At 39.7% G+C, this 23,660-nt stretch overlaps 2 protein-coding genes across 2 annotated transcripts in view; one reads left to right on the forward strand and one right to left on the reverse strand.

The window, feature by feature from the left end:
* The window catches only part of RASSF4 (Ras association domain family member 4), a 479,342-nt gene that overhangs the window by 93,034 nt on the left and 362,648 nt on the right, over positions 1-23,660 (forward strand). The gene's annotated exons all lie outside the window — the stretch shown is intronic.
* Positions 17,974-23,660, reverse strand: part of LOC128639929 (C-X-C motif chemokine 9) — a 25,732-nt gene continuing 20,045 nt past the window's right edge. Inside the window, exon 4 of the mRNA XM_053692196.1 lies at positions 17,974-19,394. Within this exon, the coding sequence (XP_053548171.1) occupies positions 19,295-19,394 (100 nt within the window). The 3' untranslated portion in view covers positions 17,974-19,294. The remainder of the gene's footprint in view (positions 19,395-23,660) is intronic.

Genomic DNA, 23,660 nt, shown 5'->3' on the forward strand with positions numbered 1-23,660 from the left:
TCTAAAATAGTTTTAGGGACCTTTATAGTACTGACTGGTCTTATGAGATGATCTCGCCAGAGTGGAGAGCTTTATATTATCTGGACCTGAGACCATCAGCTAAACTATAAATGGAATTGAATGTATTATGATTGGATTTTTTTTTTTTTTTTAAATGGCAGACTAGAATGCTTTTCTTAAAGGGTCATTTATAGTAAAACCATTACATGCTGTCATTTATTAGAGCGTGTCATTTTATCATTACCGACCCTGGTGACCCAATCAGCTGCGTTAGTTCTCATGCTGTGTCTTATGGCATGAGAACTAACGCAGCCAAGGTTGGTAAGTCACGCAGCGATGGGCAGCAATTTTAAATATATATGAATATATACATATTTATGTGTTAGTATGTGTTACTATGTATATAATCAGCATATACATATATAATATATATTTACCGGGAACACACAGTTCCCATAGACCGCAACTAACACCTGCCACTTTTAACCCCTAAAAAATGTCTAGTGCAGTAGATTTTTTATGAAAAAAAAAATGCTACTTTTTTTCAATAAAAAAACTAAAAGACCTTTTATTTTGGGGGCATTTGAGTCACTTTTTTTTTTTTAAATTAACCAGAAATCTGATCTCCGGTTAATTTTCTGAGCGCTAATTGCAACTTGTAATAGCTGGTTATTTATTGTGCACAAATGGGCGAATTTGCAGTTTGTGGGCACGTGATAAATTAGCGCTCCACTTGTAATCTAGCCCATACCGTGTGCACAATTTATTGATTTTTTTTTCTTTCTTAGGGCTGGATTATTCATAGACATTGAGGTTCCTCTTCATACGTCTGCTTTTTTAAATTTTTTTATAGAAGGACATTAAAGGGACAGTCTACTTAATATTTTTTATTGTTTAACCCCTTAATGACCAGACCATTTTTCAATTTTCTTACCCTTAATGACAATGGCTATTTTTACATTTCTGCAGTGTTTGTGTTTAGCTGTAATTTTCCTCTTACTCATTTACTGTACCCACACATATTATATACCGTTTTTCTCGTCATTAAATGGACTTTCTAAAGATACCATTATTTTCATCATATCTTATCATTTACTATAAAAAAAATATAAAATATGAGGACAAAATTGAAAAAAACACACTTTTTCTAACTTTGACCCCAAAAATCTGTTACAAATCTACAACCACTAAAAAACACCCATGCTAAATAGTTTCTAAATTTTGTCCTGAGTTTAGAAATACCCAATGTTAACATGAACTTTGCTTTTTTTGCAAGTTATAGGGCAATAAATAAATAAGTAGCACTTTGCTATTTCCAAACCACTTTTTTTCAAAATTAGCGCTAGTTACATTGGAACACTGATATCTTTCAGGAATCCCTGAATATCCATTGACATATATATATTTTTTTATATACGTTCACTTTTTCACAAATTTTGTCACAAACTTTAGGTTTCTCACTGAAATTATTTACAAACAGCTTGTGCAATTATGTCACAAATGGTTGTAAATGCTTCTCTGGGATCTCCTTTGTTCAGAAATAGCAGACATATATGGCTTTGGCGTTGCTTTTTGGCAATTAGGAGGCCACTAAATGCTGCTGCGCACCACACTTGTATTATGCCCAGCAGTTAAGGGGTTAATTAGGTAGCTTGTAGTGAGCTTGCAGGGTTAATTTTAGCTTTAGTGTAGAGATCAGCCTCCCACCTGACACATCCCACCCCCTGATCCCTCCCAAACAGCTCTCTTCCCTCCCCCACCCCACAATTGTCCCCGCCATCTTAAGTACTGGCAGAAAGTCTGCCAGTACTAAAATAAAAGGTGTTTTTTTTTTTGTTTTGTTTTTTTTAATTATTCATCTGTGATGGACCCCTGCCTTAGCCCCCAACCTCCCTGATCCCCCCCAACAGCTCTCTAACCCTCCCAACCTACCTATTTGCCACCATCTTGGGTACTGGCAGCTGTCTGCCAGTACCCAGTTTTCCCCAAAAAAGAAAGGTTGATTTTTTTTGTTTTTATTTTCTTAAACAGCGGTTTTCTGTAGTGTCGCTGCGCCCCCACCTAACCCCATCCCCCTACCCTAGCAGATCCTATTATTTAAAAAAAAAAAAAACGTTTCTCCAACATAGGTGTGTCCGGTCCACGGCGTCATCCTTACTTGTGGGATATTCTCTTCCCCAACAGGAAATGGCAAAGAGCCCAGCAAAGCTGGTCACATGATCCCTCCTAGGCTCCGCCTACCCCAGTCATTCTCTTTGCCGTTGTACAGGCAACATCTCCACGGAGATGGCTTAGAGTTTTTTAGTGTTTAACTGTAGTTTTTATTATTCAATCAAGAGTTTGTTATTTTGAAATAGTGCTGGTATGTACTATTTACTCAGAAACAGAAAAGAGATGAAGATTTCTGTTTGTATGAGGAAAATGATTTTAGCAACCGTCACTAAAATCCATGGCTGTTCCACACAGGACTGTTGAGAGCAATTAACTTCAGTTGGGGGAACAGTGAGCAGTCTCTTGCTGCTTGAGGTATGACACATTCTAACAAGACGATGTAATGCTGGAAGCTGTCATTTTCCCTCTGGGATCCGGTAAGCCATGTTTATTACGATTGTAAATAAGGGCTTCAAAAAGGGCTTATTAAGACTGTAGACTTTTTTTGGGCTAAATCGATTGATTATTAACACATATTTAGCCTTGAGGAATCATTTTATCTGGGTATTTTGATATAATAATATCGGCAGGCACTGTTTTAGACACCTTATTCTTTAGGGGCTTTCCCAAAGCATAGGCAGAGCCTCATTTTCGCGCCGGTGTTGCGCACTTGTTTTTGAGAGGCATGGCATGCAGTCGCATGTGAGAGGAGCTCTGATACTTAGAAAAGACTTTCTGAAGGCGTCATTTGGTATCGTATTCCCCTTGGGGCTTGGTTGGGTCTCAGCGAAGCAGATACCAGGGACTGTAAAGGGGTTAAAGTTCAAAACGGCTCCGGTTCCGTTATTTTAAGGGTTAAAGCTTCCAAATTTGGTGTGCAATACTTTTAAGGCTTTAAGACACTGTGGTGAAAATTTGGTGAATTTTGAACAATTCCTTCATGTTTTTTCGCATTTGCAGTAATAAAGTGTGTTCAGTTTAAAATTTAAAGTGACAGTAACGGTTTTATTTTAAAACGTTTTTTGTACTTGTTATCAAGTTTATGCCTGTTTAACATGTCTGAACTACCAGATAGACTGTGTTCTGAATGTGGGGAAGCCAGAATTCCTATTCATTTAAATAAATGTGATTTATGTGACAATGACAATGATGCCCAAGATGATTCCTCAAGTGAGGGGAGTAAGCATGGTACTGCATCATTCCCTCCTTCGTCTACACGAGTCTTGCCCACTCAGGAGGCCCCTAGTACATCTAGCGCGCCAATACTCCTTACTATGCAACAATTAACGGCTGTAATGGATAATTCTGTCAAAAACATTTTAGCCAAAATGAACACTTATCAGCGTAAGCGCGACTGCTCTGTTTTAGATACTGAAGAGCATGACGACGCTGATATTAATATTTCTGAAGGGCCCCTAACTCAGTCTGATGGGGCCAGGGAGGTTTTGTCTGAGGGAGAAATTACTGATTCAGGGAACATTTCTCAACAAGCTGAACCTGATGTGATTGCATTTAAATTTAAGTTGGAACATCTCCGCATTCTGCTTAAGGAGGTATTATCCACTCTGGATGATTGTGACAAGTTGGTCATCCCAGAGAAACTATGTAAAATGGACAAGTTCCTAGAGGTGCCGGGGCTCCCAGAAGCTTTTCCTATACCCAAGCGGGTGGCGGACATTGTTAATAAAGAATGGGACAGGCCCGGTATTCCTTTCGTCCCTCCCCCCATATTTAAAAAATTGTTTCCTATGGTCGACCCCAGAAAGGACTTATGGCAGACAGTCCCCAAGGTCGAGGGAGCGGTTTCCACTTTAAACAAACGCACCACTATACCCATAGAGGATAGTTGTGCTTTCAAAGATCCTATGGATAAAAAATTAGAAGGTTTGCTTAAAAAGATGTTTGTTCAGCAGGGTTACCTTCTACAACCAATTTCATGCATTGTCCCTGTCGCTACAGCCGCATGTTTCTGGTTCGATGAGCTGATAAAGGCGGTCGACAGTGATTCTCCTCCTTATGAGGAGATTATGGACAGAATCAATGCTCTCAAATTGGCTAATTCTTTCACCCTAGACGCCACTTTGCAATTGGCTAGGTTAGCGGCTAAGAATTCTGGGTTTGCTATTGTGGCGCGCAGAGCGCTTTGGTTGAAATCTTGGTCGGCTGATGCGTCTTCCAAGAACAAGCTACTTAACATTCCTTTCAAGGGGAAAACGCTGTTTGGCCCTGACTTGAAAGAGATTATCTCGGATATCACTGGGGGTAAGGGCCACGCCCTTCCTCAGGATCGGCCTTTCAAGGCAAAAAATAAACCTAATTTTCGTCCCTTTCGTAGAAACGGACCAGCCCAAAGTGCTACGTCCTCTAAGCAAGAGGGTAATACTTCTCAAGCCAAGCCAGCTTGGAGACCAATGCAAGGCTGGAACAAGGGAAAGCAGGCCAAGAAACCTGCCACTGCTACCAAGACAACATGAAATGTTGGCCCCCGATCCGGGACCGGATCTGGTGGGGGGCAGACTCTCTCTCTTCGCTCAGGCTTGGGCAAGAGATGTTCTGGATCCTTGGGCGCTAGAAATAGTCTCCCAAGGTTATCTTCTGGAATTCAAGGGACTTCCCCCAAGGGGGAGGTTCCACAGGTCTCAGTTGTCTTCAGACCACATAAAAAGACAGGCATTCTTACATTGTGTAGAAGACCTGTTAAAAATGGGAGTGATTCATCCCGTTCCATTAAGAGAACAAGGGATGGGGTTCTACTCCAATCTGTTTATAGTTCCCAAAAAAGAGGGAACGTTCAGACCAATCTTAGATCTCAAGATCTTAAACAAGTTTCTCAAGGTTCCATCGTTCAAGATGGAAACCATTCGAACTATTCTTCCTTCCATCCAGGAAGGTCAATTCATGACCACGGTGGATTTAAAGGATGCGTATCTACATATTCCTATCCACAAGGAACATCATCGGTTCCTGAGGTTCGCATTCCTGGACAAACATTACCAGTTCGTGGCGCTTCCTTTCGGATTAGCCACTGCTCCAAGGATTTTCACAAAGGTACTAGGGTCCCTTCTAGCTGTGCTAAGACCAAGGGGCATTGCTGTAGTACCTTACTTGGACGACATTCTGATTCAAGCGTCGTCCCTTCCTCAAGCAAAGGCTCACACGGACATTGTCCTGGCCTTTCTCAGATCTCACGGATGGAAAGTGAACGTGGAAAAGAGTTCTCTATCTCCGTCAACAAGGCTTCCCTTCTTGGGAACAATAATAGACTCCTTAGAAATGAGGATTTTTCTGACAGAGGCCAGAAAAACAAAACTTCTAGACTCTTGTCGGATACTCCATTCCGTTCCTCTTCCTTCCATAGCTCAGTGCATGGAAGTGATCGGGTTGATGGTAGCGGCAATGGACATAGTTCCTTTTGCACGCATTCATCTAAGACCATTACAACTGTGCATGCTCAGTCAGTGGAATGGGGACTATACAGACTTGTCTCCGAAGATACAAGTAAATCAGAGGACCAGAGACTCACTCCGTTGGTGGCTGTCCCTGGACAACCTGTCACGAGGGATGACATTCCGCAGACCAGAGTGGGTCATTGTCACGACCGACGCCAGTCTGATGGGCTGGGGCGCGGTCTGGGGATCCCTGAAAGCTCAGGGTCTTTGGTCTCGGGAAGAATCTCTTCTACCGATAAATATTCTGGAACTGAGAGCGATATTCAATGCTCTCAAGGCTTGGCCTCAGCTAGCGAGGGCCAAGTTCATACGGTTTCAATCAGACAACATGACAACTGTTGCGTACATCAACCATCAGGGGGGAACAAGGAGTTCCCTGGCGATGGAAGAAGTGACCAAAATCATTCTATGGGCGGAGTCTCACTCCTGCCACCTGTCTGCTATCCACATCCCAGGAGTGGAAAATTGGGAAGCGGATTTTCTGAGTCATCAGACATTGCATCCAGGGGAGTGGGAACTCCATCCGGAAATCTTTGCCCAAGTCACTCAGCTGTGGGGCATTCCAGACATGGATCTGATGGCCTCTCGTCAGAACTTCAAAGTTCCTTGCTACGGGTCCAGATCCAGGGATCCCAAGGCGGCTCTAGTGGATGCACTAGTAGCACCTTGGACCTTCAAACTAGCTTATGTGTTCCCGCCATTTCCTCTCATCCCCAGGCTGGTAGCCAGGATCAATCAGGAGAGGGCGTCGGTGATCTTGATAGCTCCTGCGTGGCCACGCAGGACTTGGTACGCAGATCTGGTGAATATGTCATCGGCTCCTCCTTGGAAGCTACCTTTGAGACGAGACCTTCCTGTTCAGGGTCCGTTCGAACATCCGAATCTGGTTTCACTCCAGCTGACTGCTTGGAGATTGAACGCTTGATCTTATCGAAGCGAGGATTCTCAGATTCTGTTATCGATACTCTTGTTCAGGCCAGAAAGCCTGTAACTAGAAAGATTTACCACAAAATTTGGAAAAAATATATCTGTTGGTGTGAATCTAAAGGATTCCCTTGGGACAAGGTTAGGATTCCTAGGATTCTATCCTTCCTTCAAGAAGGATTGGAAAAAGGATTATCTGCAAGTTCCCTGAAGGGACAGATTTCTGCCTTGTCTGTGTTACTTCACAAAAAGCTGGCCGCTGTGCCAGATGTTCAAGCCTTTGTTCAGGCTCTGGTTAGAATTAAGCCTGTTTACAAACCTTTGACTCCTCCTTGGAGTCTCAATTTAGTTCTTTCAGTTCTTCAGGGGGTTCCGTTTGAACCCTTGCATTCCGTTGATATTAAGTTATTATCTTGGAAAGTTTTGTTTTTAGTTGCAATTTCTTCTGCTAGAAGAGTTTCAGAATTATCTGCTCTGCAGTGTTCTCCTCCTTATCTGGTGTTCCATGCAGATAAGGTGGTTTTACGTACTAAACCTGGTTTTCTTCCAAAAGTTGTTTCTAACAAAAACATTAACCAGGAGATTATCGTACCTTCTCTGTGTCCGAAACCAGTTTCAAAGAAGGAACGTTTGTTGCACAATTTGGATGTTGTTCGCGCTCTAAAATTCTATTTAGATGCTACAAAGGATTTTAGACAAACATCTTCCTTGTTTGTTGTTTATTCCGGTAAAAGGAGAGGTCAAAAAGCAACTTCTACCTCTCTCTCTTTTTGGATTAAAAGCATCATCAGATTGGCTTACGAGACTGCCGGACGGCAGCCTCCCGAAAGAATCACAGCTCATTCCACTAGGGCTGTGGCTTCCACATGGGCCTTCAAGAACGAGGCTTCTGTTGATCAGATATGTAGGGCAGCGACTTGGTCTTCACTGCACACTTTTACCAAATTTTACAAGTTTGATACTTTTGCTTCTTCTGAGGCTATTTTTGGGAGAAAGGTTTTGCAAGCCGTGGTGCCTTCCATTTAGGTGACCTGATTTGCTCCCTCCCTTCATCCGTGTCCTAAAGCTTTGGTATTGGTTCCCACAAGTAAGGATGACGCCGTGGACCGGACACACCTATGTTGGAGAAAACAGAATTTATGTTTACCTGATAAATTACTTTCTCCAACGGTGTGTCCGGTCCACGGCCCGCCCTGGTTTTTTTAATCAGGTCTGATAATTTATTTTCTTTAACTACAGTCACCACGGTACCATATGGTTTCTCCTATGCAAATATTCCTCCTTAACGTCGGTCGAATGACTGGGGTAGGCGGAGCCTAGGAGGGATCATGTGACCAGCTTTGCTGGGCTCTTTGCCATTTCCTGTTGGGGAAGAGAATATCCCACAAGTAAGGATGACGCCGTGGACCGGACACACCGTTGGAGAAAGTAATTTATCAGGTAAACATAAATTCTGTTTTTCTGCCCCCCCTCTCTTCTCATTAGTCATTGGTGGCAGTGGTTGCTGCGCGCGCGCACACATGCACGCAGGCCCCCCTCCGCACGCTCCCAGCATCCGGCGTGCACAAAGCACTTGAAGGAACCGGATGCCGGGGAGCGATGGGCCGCCCACCCGCCTCCCTTGTAAGCGACCACCCACCCACCAACGGCACCATCGCTACTGGTGCAGAGAGGGCCACAGAGTGGCTCTCTCTGCATCGGATGCTTTTTAAAGGGTATTGCAGGATGCCTCAATATCGAGGCCTCACTGCAATACCCTGAGAGCTGCTGGAAGCGATTGCGATCGCTTCCAGCACTCTCTTAGACAACTGACGTACCAGGTACGTCCATTGTCACTAACTGTCAGTTTTTGCAGGACGTACCTGGTACGTCAGTTGTCATTAAGGGGTTAAAAGATAGATCAACCCTTTATAACCATTCCCCAGTTTTGCATAACCAACACTGTTATATTAATATACATTTACCACTGTAATTACCTTGTATTTAAGCCTCTACAGGTTGCACACTTATTTCAGTTCTTTTGACGGACTTGCATTTTTGCCAATCAGTGCTGATTCATAAATAACTCCACGGGAGTGAGCACAATGTTATCTTTATGTCACACATTAATTAGCACTGTCTAACTGTGAAAAACTGTCAAAATGCTCTGAGTAAGAGGAGATCTCTATCTATATCTCTCAGAACCATTAAGTATACCATTAAGTGTGTGTATATATATATATATATTTCTTTCATGTAATTAGCAAGAGTCCATGAGCTAGTGACGTATGGGATATACATTCCTACCAGGAGGGGCAAAGTTTCCCAAACCTCAAAATACCTATAAATACACCCCTCACCACACCCACAAATCAGTTTTACAAACTTTGCCTCCCATGGAGGTGGTGAAGTAAGTTTGTGCTAGATTCTACGTTGATATGCGCTTCACAGCAGGCTGGAGCCCGGTTTTCCTCTCAGTGTGCAGTGAATGTCAGAGGGATGTGAAGAGAGTATTGCCTATTTGAATTCAATGATCTCCTTCTACGGGGTCTATTTCATAGGTTCTCTGTTATCGGTCGTAGAGATTCATCTCTTACCTCACTTTTCAGATCGACGATATACTCTTATATATACCATTACCTCTTCTGATTCTCGTTTCAGTACTGGTTTGGCTTTCTACTACATGTAGATGAGTGTCCTGGGGTAAGTAAGTCTTATTTTGTGACACACTAAGCTATGGTTGGGCACTTTTTTATAAAGTTCTAAATATATGTGTTTAAACATTTATTTGCCTTGATTCAGGATGTTCAACGTTCCTTATTTCAGACAGTCAGTTTCATATTTGGGATAATGCATATGAATAAATCAATTTTTTCTTACCTTAAAATTTGACTTTTTTCCTGTGGACTGTTAGGCTCGCGGGGGCTGAAAATGCTTCATTTTATTGCGTCATTCTTGGCGCTGACTTTTTTGGCGCAAAAATTTTCTGTGTCATTTCCGGCGTCATACTTGTCGCCGGAAGTTGCGACATTTTTTTGACGTTTTTGCGCCAAAAGTGTTGGCGTTACCGGATGTGGCGTCATTATTGTCTCCACATTATTTAAGTCTCATTGTTTATTTGCTTCTGGTTGCTAGAAGCTTGTTCATTGGCATTTTTCCCATTCCTGAAACTGTCATTTAAGGATTTTGATAATTTTGCTTTATATGTTGTTTTTTCTATTACATATTGCAAGATGTCTCAGATTGACCCAGAGTCAGAAGCTACTTCTGGAAAATCGCTGCCTATTGCTGGATCTACCAAAGTTAAGTGTATTTGTTGTAAACTTGTGGTAACTGTTCCTCCGGCTGTTGTTTGTGATGAATGTCATGACAAACTTTCTAATGCAGATAATATTTCCTTTAGTAATGTTCCATTACCTGTTGCTGTTCCATCAACATCTAATATTCAAGGTGTTCCTGTTAACATAAGAGATTTTGTTTCTAAATCTATTAAGAAGGCTATGTCTGTTATTCCTCCTTCCAGTAAACGTAAAAGGTCTTTTAAAACTTCTCATGTTTCAGATGACTTTTTAAACGAACATCATCATTCTGATTCTGTTTCTGATACTGATTTTTCTGGTTCAGAAGGTTCTGTTTCAGAGATTGATACTGATAAATTTTCTTATTTATTTAAAATGGAATTTATTCGTTCTTTACTTAAAGAAGTCTTAATTGCATTAGAAATAGAGGAGTCTGGTCCTCTTGATACTAAATCTAAACATTTGAATACGGTTTTAAAAACCCCTGTAGTTATTCCGGAGGTTTTTCCCGTCCCTGATGCTATTTCTGAAGTAATTTCCAGGGAATGGAATAATCTGGGTAATTCATTTACTCCTTCTAAACGGTTTAAGCAATTATATCCTGTGCCATCTGACAGATTAGAGTTTTGGGACAAAATCCCTAAAGTTGATGGGGCTATCTCTACTCTTGCTAAACGTACTACTATTCCTACGGCAGATAGTACTTCCTTTAAGGATCCTTTAGATAGGAAAATTGAATCCTTTCTAAGAAAAGCTTACTTATGTTCAGGTAATCTTCTTAGACCTGCTATATCTTTGGCGGATGTTGCTGCAGCTTCAACTTTCTGGTTAGAAGCTTTAGCTCAACAAGTAACAGATCATAATACTCATAGCATTGTTAATCTTCTTCAACATGCTAATAACTTTATTTGTGATGCCATCTTTGATATCATTAGGGTTGATGTCAGGTATATGTCTTTAGCTATTTTAGCTAGAAGAGCTTTATGGCTTAAAACTTGGAATGCTGATATGTCTTATAAGTCAACTTTGCTTTCCCTTTCTTTCCAGGGTAATAAATTGTTTGGTTCACAGTTGGATTCTATTATTTCAACCGTTACTGGGGGGAAAGGAACTTTTTTACCACAGGATAAAAAATCTAAAGGTAAATTTAGGTCCGCTAATCGTTTTCGTTCCTTTCGTCATAATAAGGAACGGAAGCCTGATCCTTCCCCTACAGGAACAGTATCAGTTTGGAAACCATCTCCAGTCTGGAATAAATCCAAGCCCTTTAGAAAGCCAAAGCCAGCTCCCAAGTCCACATGAACGTGCGGCCCTCATTCCAGCCCAGCTGGTAGGGGGCAGATTACGTTTTTTCAAAGAAATTTGGATCAATTCGATTCACAATCTTTGGATTCAGAACATTGTTTCTCAAGGGTACAGAATAGGCTTCAAGATAAGGCCTCCTGCAAGAAGATTTTTTCTTTCCCGTGTCCCAATAAATCCAGTGAAGGCTCAAGCATTTCTGAAATGTGTTTCAGATCTAGAGTTGGCTGGAGTAATTGTGCCAGTTCCAGTTCTGGAACAGGAGCTGGGGTTTTACTCAAATCTCTTCATTGTACCAAAGAAGGAGAATTCCTTCAGACCAGTTCTGGATCTAAAAATATTGAATCGTTATGTAAGGATACCAACATTCAAAATGGTAACTATAATGACTATTCTGCCTTTTGTTCAGCAAGGGCATTATATGTCCACAATAGATTTACAAGATGCATATCTGCATATTCCAATTCATCCAGATCACTATCAGTTTCTGAGATTCTCTTTCCTAGACAAGCATTACCAATTTGTGGCTCTGCCGTTTGGCCTAGCAACAGCTCCAAGGATTTTTTCAAAGGTTCTCGGTGCCCTTCTATCTGTAATCAGAGAACAGGGTATTGTGGTATTTCCTTATTTGGACGATATCTTGGTACTTGCTCAGTCTTCACTTTTAGCAGAATCTCATACGAATCAACTTGTATCGTCTCTTCGAGAACATGGTTGGAGGATCAATTTACCAAAGAGTTCGTTGATTCCTCAGACAAGGGTAACCTTTTTAGGTTTCCAGATAGATTCAGTGTCCATGACTCTGTCGCTGACGGACAAAAGACGTCTGAAATTGGTTTCAGCTTGTCGAAACCTTCAGTCTCAATCATTCCCTTTGGTAGCCTTATGCATGGAAATTCTAGGTCTTATGACTGCTGCATCGGACGCGATCCCCTTTGCTCGTTTTCACATGCGACCTCTTCAGCTCTGTATGCTGAACCAGTGGTGCAGGGATTATACAAAGATATCGCAATTAATATCTTTAAAACCGATTGTACGACATTCTCTGACGTGGTGGACAGACCACCATCGTTTAGTTCAGGGGGCTTCTTTTGTTCTTCCGACCTGGACTGTGATCTCAACAGATGCAAGTCTGACAGGTTGGGGAGCTGTATGGGATCTCTGACAGCACAAGGGGTTTGGGAATCTCAGGAGGCGAGATTACCAATCAACATTTTGGAACTCCGTACGATTTTCAGAGCTCTTCAGTCGTGGCCTCTTCTAAAGAGAGAGTTATTCATTTGTTTTCAGACGGACAATGTCACAACCGTGGCATATGTCAATCATCAAGGAGGGACTCACAGTCCTCTGGCTATGAAAGAAGTATATCGAATACTTGTTTGGGCGGAATCCAGCTCCTGTCTAATTTCTGCGGTTCATATCCCAGGTATAGACAATTGGGAAGCGGATTATCTCAGTCGCCAGACGTTACATCCGGGCGAGTGGTCTCTTCACCCAGAGGTATTTTTTCAGATTGTTCAAATGTGGGGACTTCCAGATATAGATCTGATGGCTTCTCATATAAACAAGAAGCTTCCCAGGTATCTGTCCAGATCCAGGGATCCTCAGGCGGAAGCAGTGGATGCATTGTCACTTCCTTGGAAGTATCATCCTGCCTATATCTTTCCGCCTCTAGTTCTTCTTCCAAAAGTGATTTCCAAAATTCTAAAGGAGCGTTCGTCTGTTCTGCTGGTGGCTCCAGCATGGACTCACAGGTTTTGGTATGCGGATCTTGTCCGGATGGCTACTTGCCAACCGTGGACTCTTCCGTTAAGACCAGACCTTCTATCGCAAGGTCCTTTTTTCCATCAGGATCTCAAATCCTTAAATTTGAAGGTATGGAGATTGAACGCTTGATTCTCAGTCATAGAGGTTTCTCTGACTCCGTAATTAATACTATGTTACAGGCTCGTAAATCTGTATCTAGGAAGATATATTATCGAGTCTGGAAGACTTACATTTCTTGGTGTTCTTCTCATCATTTTTCCTGGTATTCTTTTAGAATTCCTAGAATTTTACAGTTTCTTCAGGATGGTTTGGATTAAAGGTTTGTCTGCAAGTTCCTTGAAAGGACAAATCTCTGCTCTTTCTGTTCTTTTTCACAGAAAGATTGCTAATCTTCCTGATATTCATTGTTTTGTACAGGCTTTGGTTCGTATAAAACCTGTCATTAAGTCAATCTCTCCTCCTTGGAGTTTGAATTTGGTTCTGGGGGCTCTTCAAGCTCCTCCGTTTGAACCTATGCATTCGCTGGATATTAAATTACTTTCTTGGAAAGTTTTGTTTCTTTTGGCCATCTCTTCTGCTAGAAGAGTTTCTGAATTATCTGCTCTTTCTTGTGAGTCTCCTTTTCTGATTTTTCATCAGGATAAGGCAGTTTTGCGAACTTCATTTAAATTTTTACCTAAGGTTGTGAATTCTAACAACATTAGTAGAGAAATTGTAGTTCCTTCATTGTGTCCTAATCCTAAGAACTCTAAGGAAAGATTGTTGCATTCTTTGGATGTAGTTAGAGCTTTGAAATATTATGTTGAAGCTACTAAAGATTTCTGAAAGACTTCTAGTCTATTTGTTATCTTTTCTGGTTCTAGGAAAGGTCAGAAGGCTTCTGCCATTTCTTTGGCATTGTGGTTAAAGTCTTTGATTCATCATGCTTATGTTGAATCGGGTAGAACTCCGCCTCAAAGGATTACAGCTCATTCGACTAGGTCAGTCTCTACTTCCTGGGCATTTAGGAATGAAGCTTCGGTTGATCAGATTTGCAAAGCAGCAACTTGGTCTTCTTTGCATACTTTTACTAAATTCTACCATTTTGATGTGTTTTCTTCTTCAGAAGCAGTCTTTGGTAGAAAAGTACTTCAGGCAGCTGTTTCAGTTTCATTCTTCTGCTTATAATTTCAGTTTTTTTCATTATAAGATTAAGATTTTGTTTTGGGTGTGGGTTATTTTTCAGCGGAATTGGCTGTCTTTATTTTATCCCTCCCTCTCTAGTGACTCTTGCGTGGAAGATCCACATCTTGGGTATTCATTATCCCACACGTCACTAGCTCATGGACTCTTGCTAATTACATGAAAGAAAACATAATTTATGTAAGAACTTACCTGATAAATTCATTTCTTTCATATTAGCAAGAGTCCATGAGGCCCACCCTTTTTTGTGGTGGTTATGATTTTTTTGTATAAAGCACAATTATTCCAATTCCTTATTTTTTATGCTTTCGCACTTTTTTCTTATCACCCCACTTCTTGGCTATTCGTTAAACTGATTTGTGGGTGTGGTGAGGGGTGTATTTATAGGCATTTTGAGGTTTGGGAAACTTTGCCCCTCCTATATATATATATATACACCTTCGGATAAGGGTGGCAATGTTGTCATTATGAATTGTGATGACTACATTGATGAATGCCACCGTCTTCTTTGGGACAAAAAAAATAATACAATGTCCTAAGATTTAACCCTACAAGGTTATACTGTGATGAACTGTTTGGAATTTTGAGTAAGGCTAAAACGCAAGGCCTGATTACTCAAAAAGAATTTGAATTTTTATTTGTCAAAAGTTTCAAAACTCCTATTACACCTACCTTCTACACCCTGCCAAAATTACATAAGCTGAGGAACCCACCACCTGGGAGACCAATTATCTCAGGGATGCGTTCCCTCACAGAGAAAATATCTCAATATGTCGACTTTTGCCTACGTCCAAGCCTTCTAAATTTGCCATTGTACATTAAAGGGACACTGAACCCAAAATTTTTATTTCATGATTCTGATAGAGCATGCAACTTTAAGCAAATTTTACTCCTATTATCAATTTTTCTTCGTTATCTTGCTTTCTTTATTTGAAAAAGAAGGCATCTAAGCCATTTTTTGTGTTCAGGACATGGAAAGCACCTGTTTATTGGTGGGTGAATTTATCCACCAATCAGCAAGAACAACACAGTGTGTTCACCAAAAATGGGCCAGCATCTAAACTTAAATTTTTGCATTTAAAATAAAGATACCAAGAGAATGAAGAAAATTTGATAATAGGAGTAAATTAGAAAGTTTCTTGAAATTTCATGCTCTATCTGAATCACGAAAGAAAACATTTGGGTTCAGTGTCCCTCTAAGGACACAATTGGATGTCCTTAGAAAATTGGATGGAATCTCCACCAATCCACCATATTGGTGGCAATCTACGTGGAGGCTCTGTTTTCGAGCATTCCCCGCCAAAAAGGCATGGACACTTGCAAATTCTTTTTAGACCAAAGAGGTCCAGAATATAACAACCATACAGACTTTGTTATAAAATTATTGTCGTACATCACAATTATTTCCTTTTTAAAAATAAATATTATGAACAGATACTAGGTACTGCAATGAGTACTTGTTGTGCCCCAACATATGTGTGTCTGTATCTATGGAAATGGGAACAGGAACATATATTAAATTGCAGCTGCAAGTCCTCAGTGGCACTGTGGATTCAATTTATCGATTGGGAAGGCACAGAAACTAAACTGATTGAATTTATCACTCAGTTAAATAAGAATGAATGGAACTTAAAATGTACCAATACCAACAGTACCACTGAGGTCTCCTTCCTAGATTTGCGAATTATGACTGTTCATAATGAGCTGAAAACTGCTACTTTTCGTAAAGAAACAGCAGGAAATGCATTGCTCTCCTTTGATAGCAATCACCCCAGAAATCTGATTGAAAATATACCCTATTGTCAGTACTTGAGACACAGAAGGAACTGCACTGGCTTTGAACAATTCAAAGATGAAGCAACAACCCTAAAAAAATGTTTCAAAGAGAGGGGGAATTCCCAACAAACCTTGAATAAAGCCTTTGAAAAATCAAAAAACAAAAGTAGAGATGAACTACTGTACAATGAAAATAAACAGGATTATAAATCAAACCAAGACTTAAGCAGAATCATAAGCACATACAGTGTAAAAATAATAATAGATGGCAGGATATACGTGCTATTTTGAAAAAACACTGGTATGTCTTAATGGCAGACTCAACGATTTCGAGATTTGTTGGAAATACACCCCTAATGACCCCAAAGAGAGCTCCTAATTAAAGGGATAAATTGGTACACAGCCACTTAATAAAAACTAACGAGGGAGACTGGCTGGAGGAGAAAAAGAGAGATGGCAACTTTAGGTGTTCACATTGCTCAGTGTGCAAAAACATGATAGTCGGCAAAGATTTTGTTGATAAAAATGGCACCTATCACAAAGTGAAGGGCCATATTACCTGTAAAAGTGAAGGTGTAATTTACATGGTCTTCTGTGATTGTCCCATGTACTACACAGGGAAAACATACAGAGAACTAAACGAGAGGATCAAGGAGCATAAGAGGGACATCAAAAATAAATGTATTGAGTAGTAGTGTAGAGAGGCATTTTTTGGATCAACATTCAAGTAACAAGAATCTTTTAAAATTTAGAGGTCTTGAAATTATTGATCTAAAAAAAGGGGGAGGAATTTTGAATAGAATCCTTCTATAGAAGGAGTGCAAATAGATATATAATATGAAGAGCCTAAAGCCAAATGGGCTAAATTAGAAAATGAACTTTGCACCATTTTTGGGAGTCTAAGTGGCTCAATCTTTGTTTACAAAGGATTTATACTTGTCATATAACCCTATCCTATTACTCTTTTTCAAATATGTTTGAGATACACTTTTTAAAATAATGATACTGCCGACTTCACTTTTATTACAAACCTCTACATGTCTGCTGTAAGTATATATATATATATATATATATATATATATATATATATATATATATATATATATATATATATATATATATATATTCCCAAACTAAGTTTGTTTTATTAGTACAATATGAAAGTGAATAATGTATATATTGTATATAAATCAGCAAATCAGCATACAAATTAATTACTAATATTTCACCGATGGCTGAATGAATAGGCGGAGTCTCGTGCACTTAAAAGGTAAAGGGCTAAGGGCCCAATCAGATTCAAGGCGAATGAAGCCTTTACACACCAAGGTGAAACGCGCGTAGCAGTGTTTGCTGGTGGTGAGAACAGCTGTTCACCGCTGATGGCCTTTCCATGCTCGTTGCCGTTGTGGCTGGTGGTTCCATGGAAGGCGTGCTTTATGCACTAAGTGCCTTCTCCTGTATGCTGTTTGTTACACAGAAGGTGTACTGTATGCACTAAGTACCTTCTCCTGTATGCTGTTTGTACCTGCAAAGCTACCAGCAAAGAGACTGGAAACCCTCCTAGTGCTACTGAATCCCATAATACTCTAAGACAGCAAACCCTCAGTATCACCCAAGCGGTTATGTGAGTATTAAAACGTACTGCGTCCAAATCCAATGAACTAAAGCCTTGTTATAGAAACTATGGGAATATGGATTATAAATATTGATACGAGCCTTATAAGGGAATGATTGTATGTTTGTGGATGGGCTATGTATGCTGGTCTCTAATTATACACACAATGTTGCCAGTTTAAACAAACACAGAGTTAATATGTGTGTGGAACAAATTGAAAACGGCACTTTTCAATTGGAACATTTAAATCAGCTCTTCTGCGACTTACTGGGAAATTGATTTGTTGGAAATGTTATCTAAATAGTATATGGCTATTGTATCCTGTACTGCTGATTTGATCCTGTTGAAATTATTTAATGGCAGAAAAAATGGACCACTATTACTATATATTTTACTGTTTTATATATATATATACACTGTGAACTCTTGCAAATGCTAGGTAGAAACTGGCGCCTCAAAGGAAATTGGAACTTACAGAAGCTTTCTTGTAGAAAGAGCAGTGACAACACAATAGATTAAATAAAAACTATTATGTAATGAAGTTTTCATTTATTTTAATGTGAAATAAGTGCCCTATTGTGAAAGTGATGTTTCTTTATCTATGAGATCTTTGTTCAACTAAATGCTCATACTTCTGAAGACAATTTTACTACAGGAAAACTTTATTCTGACAGTAATCCTTTTTTACAAACACAAAAAATACATTATTATGATTTTGAGAAATTGCTATTAAACACATGAACAATACTGTCTGGAAAGTAAACAAATAAAAGAAACATAGACTTAGGGCCTAATTTATCAAGCAGCGGATGCTGCTGAATCCGCCCAAAGTTTCAGGTCCACCTGAAACTTAAGTTAAGAAGCAGCAGTCATAAGACCGTTGCTCCTTGTCCGTGACCTTTTATGTGGCGGACTGCTATCATCCCAATCTGCTACGATCGGGATTATTATTATCATTTATTTGTATAGCGCCGCCAAATTCCGTAGCGCTGGGATGATTGACACCCCCTGCTAGCGGCCAATTGGTCGCAAATGTGCAGGGGGCGGCATTGCACAACCATTTCAAGAGAAATGCTTGTGCAATGATAAATGCCGACGGCGTATGTTCTCAGCATTTAGCGATGCCGGGCAGAAATGATTCGCTACAGCAAATCATGTCCGCCCGGCACTTGATAAATTGGCCCCCTAGATTCCAGTCTTTTTAGCAAAAACTTGGTAAATGTCACAAAATAGCTCAGGTGTTTTTCATCCATTTTCAGCTTGATTCATATCATTCAGTGAACCTGCTGACTCTATTTGAAATATAGCTGACCCTGCAATATTATATACAGTGATTGGTTGGATCATCATTTTAAATCTGTCCCCAACTGTCCCCAGCAAATGAGACCAGGAACATAGATTCCACTTGGCTTTTCAAGAGGTGTACCTCTGAACGACTCTTGATTTGCAACACCTTGTAAATTCTGCTAAGATAATGGCAGTGTTAAATTACTTTAAAAGATATATATTTTATATACAAATATTTCTTAACTAGCGCTGCAGAATCTTTTGGCGCTCTACAAATTACCAATAATAATAATTAACTGCCGATATATGCTATGTATATGTGACTTTTTGTTGTCATTTTAAAATGAAAACCTTTACAGCTCTTATACAATATAGAACTCACTAAGAATATAGACTGATGATTCATACTATATTTCTATAAAATGGTTCTTTTTGTGTTTGAAGTAAAGAAGATTTGTAACTAGGATGTAATAAACACATGGCTAGTCCTGTATGAAGAGGCCTTCTCAAGTCATTTTGCTTCATCTTTCACACCAATTATAATCTTAGCTTTTTTACTAAGGTCAGTTTCTTTTTCTTTTCTTTGTGTTTTTTCTTTTGGGTCTTTTCCAACCTTTACATCTCTTGGCACATCTCTTCATCTTCTGAGGATCTTTTTCAAATCTAAACAAAAACACACATCATGTTTAAGTATTAAAATTAAACTGTTAACAGTTAACAAATGCATAGTAAAAAGACAATGCCATAGCAGTAACACTGAATATCAAATGAGTAGCAGATTTTTTTTTTCCTGACAGATTTCAGTTACTTCTATTTTCCCCTCCCCCTGCATCATGTGACAGCCATCAACCAATCACAAATTTATATACTGTGAAATGTTGCACATGCTCAGTAAGAGCTGGTGCCTTAGAAAGTGTTGCATATAAAAAGGCTGTGTACATTTCGACGATGGAAGTAAATTGGAAAGTTTTATTTTTCTTTTTAACTGCATGCTCTATCTGAATCATAAGTTATTTTGACCTTAATGTCCCTTTAATAACTTGTGCCACTTTAAAGAAGTATGCAGCTGGTAAACAAGTGAGAGACAGGAATACATGTGTATTCCCTAATCATTGGCTATATCCTCAACTGAAACATAGAAACGTAGATTTTGACGGCAGATAAGAATTATTGGCCCAATATTTCCTAAACTTATAAACGTATCTAGTTTGTACTATAGCCTTAAGCTTATCCCACTCATAAAATACCCTTATGAGCACAACTTTGACTTGGCAGTTAACCCTTTGATGACAGGGTTAATTTGTCTACATAGGAACAACGTGCACGTGATTGCCAGATGTTAATAATAGGATTGGGTCAGAGTGGCGTCTCTATGACGCTAGGCAAGCCCTCCAGACCACGACTGCATCTTGGAATCGCCGTTGGCTTCAGGACAGCCAAATGGCTAGGATGTTCTATTCTGTCCTAACTGCGCTAAAGCCCGGCGCGGTTAGGACGTAATAGAACCACATAACAGCGTTAAAAGGTTATTGGACCTATAAACAATTTGTGTTTGGAATATTAGATTGACATATCAGTAGTGTCAGAACAATATTAGAACAGAGTAACACTTTGTTTAATGAAACTGTCAAACTCCCACCACTTAACTTATTTGGAGGAGCCCATCCTGACTTGCATCTAAAGAAAATGGGACTTGCCTCTGTGTTTGTGTTAAAGGGAATTGTTACCCAAATGCTGAAAAACGTGAAAGTGATACATGATTTACAGCCATTAGAGAAATTAACTTCCTAGTGCCTTTTAATATCCTTTTAAGAAGTATATTTTATATATTTGGTTATAAAGTATTTTTTATATACACATAACCATATATAAGTAATTAAAGGGGCATAAATAAAACAAAATTAAATTTTAATGGTTTAACAAAATAGAGCATAACATTTCTTTTGTTGCTATAATGGCCTTTAAGAGACTCCAATCTACCGGTTTTATCAAATGTACGTTGTACTCTTGGTTTCCTTTGTTAACCCCTTAATGACTGAGGACGTGCAGGGTACGTCCTCAGAAAAAAGGCAGTTAATGCCTGAGAACGTACCCTGCACGTCCTCAGTCTGGAAAGCAGCTGCAAGCGATCCTGCTCGCTTCCAGCTGCTTTCCGGTTATTGCAGTGATGCCTCGATATCGAGGCATCCTGCAATAACATTTTTAAGCCATCCAGTGCAGAGAGAGCCACTCTGTGGCCCTCTCTGCACCGGAGATTGTTGGCTTACCGCGTTGGTGGGTGGGAGGCTGGTGGGAGGCGGGTGGTGGCCATCGATGGCCTTGGCGACGTGCAGGAGGGGCGGGATCGTGGGCGTGGGCGATCGGGGGCGCGCACTGACGCGCGCGCGTGCACGGAAGGGCGGGGGCGGGCGCGTGCACGGGGAGGGAGCGGGTGGGAACCGCTACACTACAGAATAAAGTTAAAAAAAAAAAGCATAAAAAAGGGAATAAAAGTTTTTTATTTATTAATCAATTAAGGTGTTGGGGTTTGTCTGTTAGGGGGGGTGAATCTACACTACAGAATTTCTATTTTTGTTTTAAAAAAACACGTTATTTTATTGAAACTGGGTACTGGCAGACAGCTGCCAGTACCCAAGATGGCCCCCAATAATGCAGAGGGGGAGGGTAAGAGAGCTGTTTTGGGGGTGGATCAGGGAGGTTGGGGGCTAAGGGGGGATTCTACAAAGCAGCATATGTAAATATGCTAAAAAAAAAAAGAACAAATTAAAAAAAACCTTTTATTTTAGTACTGGCAGACTTTCTGCCAGTACTTAAGATGGCGGGGACAATTGTGGGGTGGGGGAGGGAAGGGAGCTGTTTGGGAGGGATCAGGGGGTCTGATGTGTCAGGTGGGAGGCTGATCTCTACACTAAAGCTAAAATTAACCCTGCAAGCTCCCTACAAACTACCTAATTAACCCCTTCACTGCTAGCCATAATATACGTGTGATGCGCAGCAGCATTTAGCGGCCTTCTAATTACCAAAAAGCAACGCCGAAGTCATATATGTCTGCTATTTCTGAACAAAGGGGATCCCAGAAAAGCATTTACAACCATTTGTGCCATAATTGCATAAGCTGTTTGTAAATAATTTCAGTGAGAAACCTAAAATTGTGAAAAATTTAACGTTTTTTTAAATTTGATCGCATATGGTGGTGAAATGGTGGCATGAAATATACCAAAATGGGCCTAGATCAATACTTGGGGTTGTCTACTACACTACACTAAAGCTAAAATTAACCATACAAGCTCCCTACATGCTCCCTAATTAACCCCTTCACTGCTGGGCATAAAACACGTGTGGTGCGCAGTGGCATTTAGCAGCCTTCTAATTACCAAAAAGCAACGCCAAAGCCATATATGTCTGCTATTTATGAACAAAGGGGATCCCAGAGAAGAATTTACAACCATTTATGCCATAATTGCACAAGTTGTTTGTAAATAATTTCAGTGAGAAACCTAAAGTTTGTGAAAAAATTTGTGAAAAAGTGAACAATTATTTTTATTTGATCGCATTTGGCGGTGAAATGGTGGCATGAAATATACCAAAATGGGCCTAGATCAATACTTTGGGATGTCTTCTAAAAAAAAATATATACATGTCAATGGATATTCAGGGATTCCTGAAAGATATCAGTGTCCCAATGTAACTAGCACTCATTTTGAAAAAAAGTGGTTTGGAAATAGCAAAGTGCTACTTGTATTTATGGACCTATAACTTGCAAAAAAAGCAAAGAACATGTAAACATTGGGTATTTCTAAACTCAGAACAAAATTTAGAAACTATTTAGCATGGGATTTTTTTGGTGGTTGTAGATGTGTAACAGATTTTGGGGGTCAAAGTTAGAAAAAGTGTGTTTTTTTCCATTTTTTCCTCATATTTTATAAAAAAAATTAGAGTAAATTATAAGATATGATAAAAATAATGGTATCTTTAGAAAGCCCATTTAATGGCGAGAAAAACGGTATATAATATGTGTGGGTACAGTAAATGAGTAAGAGGAAAATTACAGCTAAACACAAACACCGCAAAAATGTAAAAATAGCCTTGGTCCCAAACGGACAGAAAATGGAAAAGTGCTGCGGTCATTAAGGGGTTAAAAAGCATACCTATTTAGGCTCAGGAGAGGCAATGCACTACTGCACCAGATGTGTTGTTAGCTGCTAGTATTTCTACTCTGGGGATAATTTTAAGTATGTGTTTAATTCATTTGTAGGGGTTAAATACACAAAATAATGCACTTAAAGGCATTTACAACTTTCATTTTGTTAGCAAAAAATTTGATTTTGCACTCCAGGGACACACCCTTTGGAAAGCTTCTTGAGTAAATGTATTTAACCGTGGCCAATTAGGGACAGATTGAATTAATCTATTGCATTTACCAATTCAAATGAAACATATAGCAGAGTTGAGAATCTCTCCAGCCTCACTGGGGCTGTGAACCCTCAACACTAATTTTAAGAGATATATGGCAGAAACACTGGACAAAAAAACTCACAGTATAGTTTTGGTTACTCTGCATAATTCTTATTTTTATGGCTAATAGCATCTTGAGGTTGCTGTCCTTTTAAAATTGTTAAATGAAAATTGTGAAAGTTTGTTTAAAGGGACACTCAAGTCATAATTAAACTTTTATGATTCAGATAGAGCAGTAATATTAAACAACTTTCCAATTTACTTACATTAAAAAAATGTTCACAGTGTTACACTTATTGAACATGTGCAAGACTTCACAGAATATAAGTATATGCATTTGTGATTGGCTGATGGCTGTCACGTGATACAGGGGGAGTGGAAATAAACATTACTTTGTCTGAAAAAAAAATCTGATACTCATGTGAAGTTCAGACATAGGGGTTGATTTATCAAAGGCTTCGCAAGCCTTTCGAC

This window comes from Bombina bombina, chromosome 9 (genome assembly GCF_027579735.1).
Source record: "Bombina bombina isolate aBomBom1 chromosome 9, aBomBom1.pri, whole genome shotgun sequence".
NCBI lineage: Eukaryota > Metazoa > Chordata > Amphibia > Anura > Bombinatoridae > Bombina > Bombina bombina.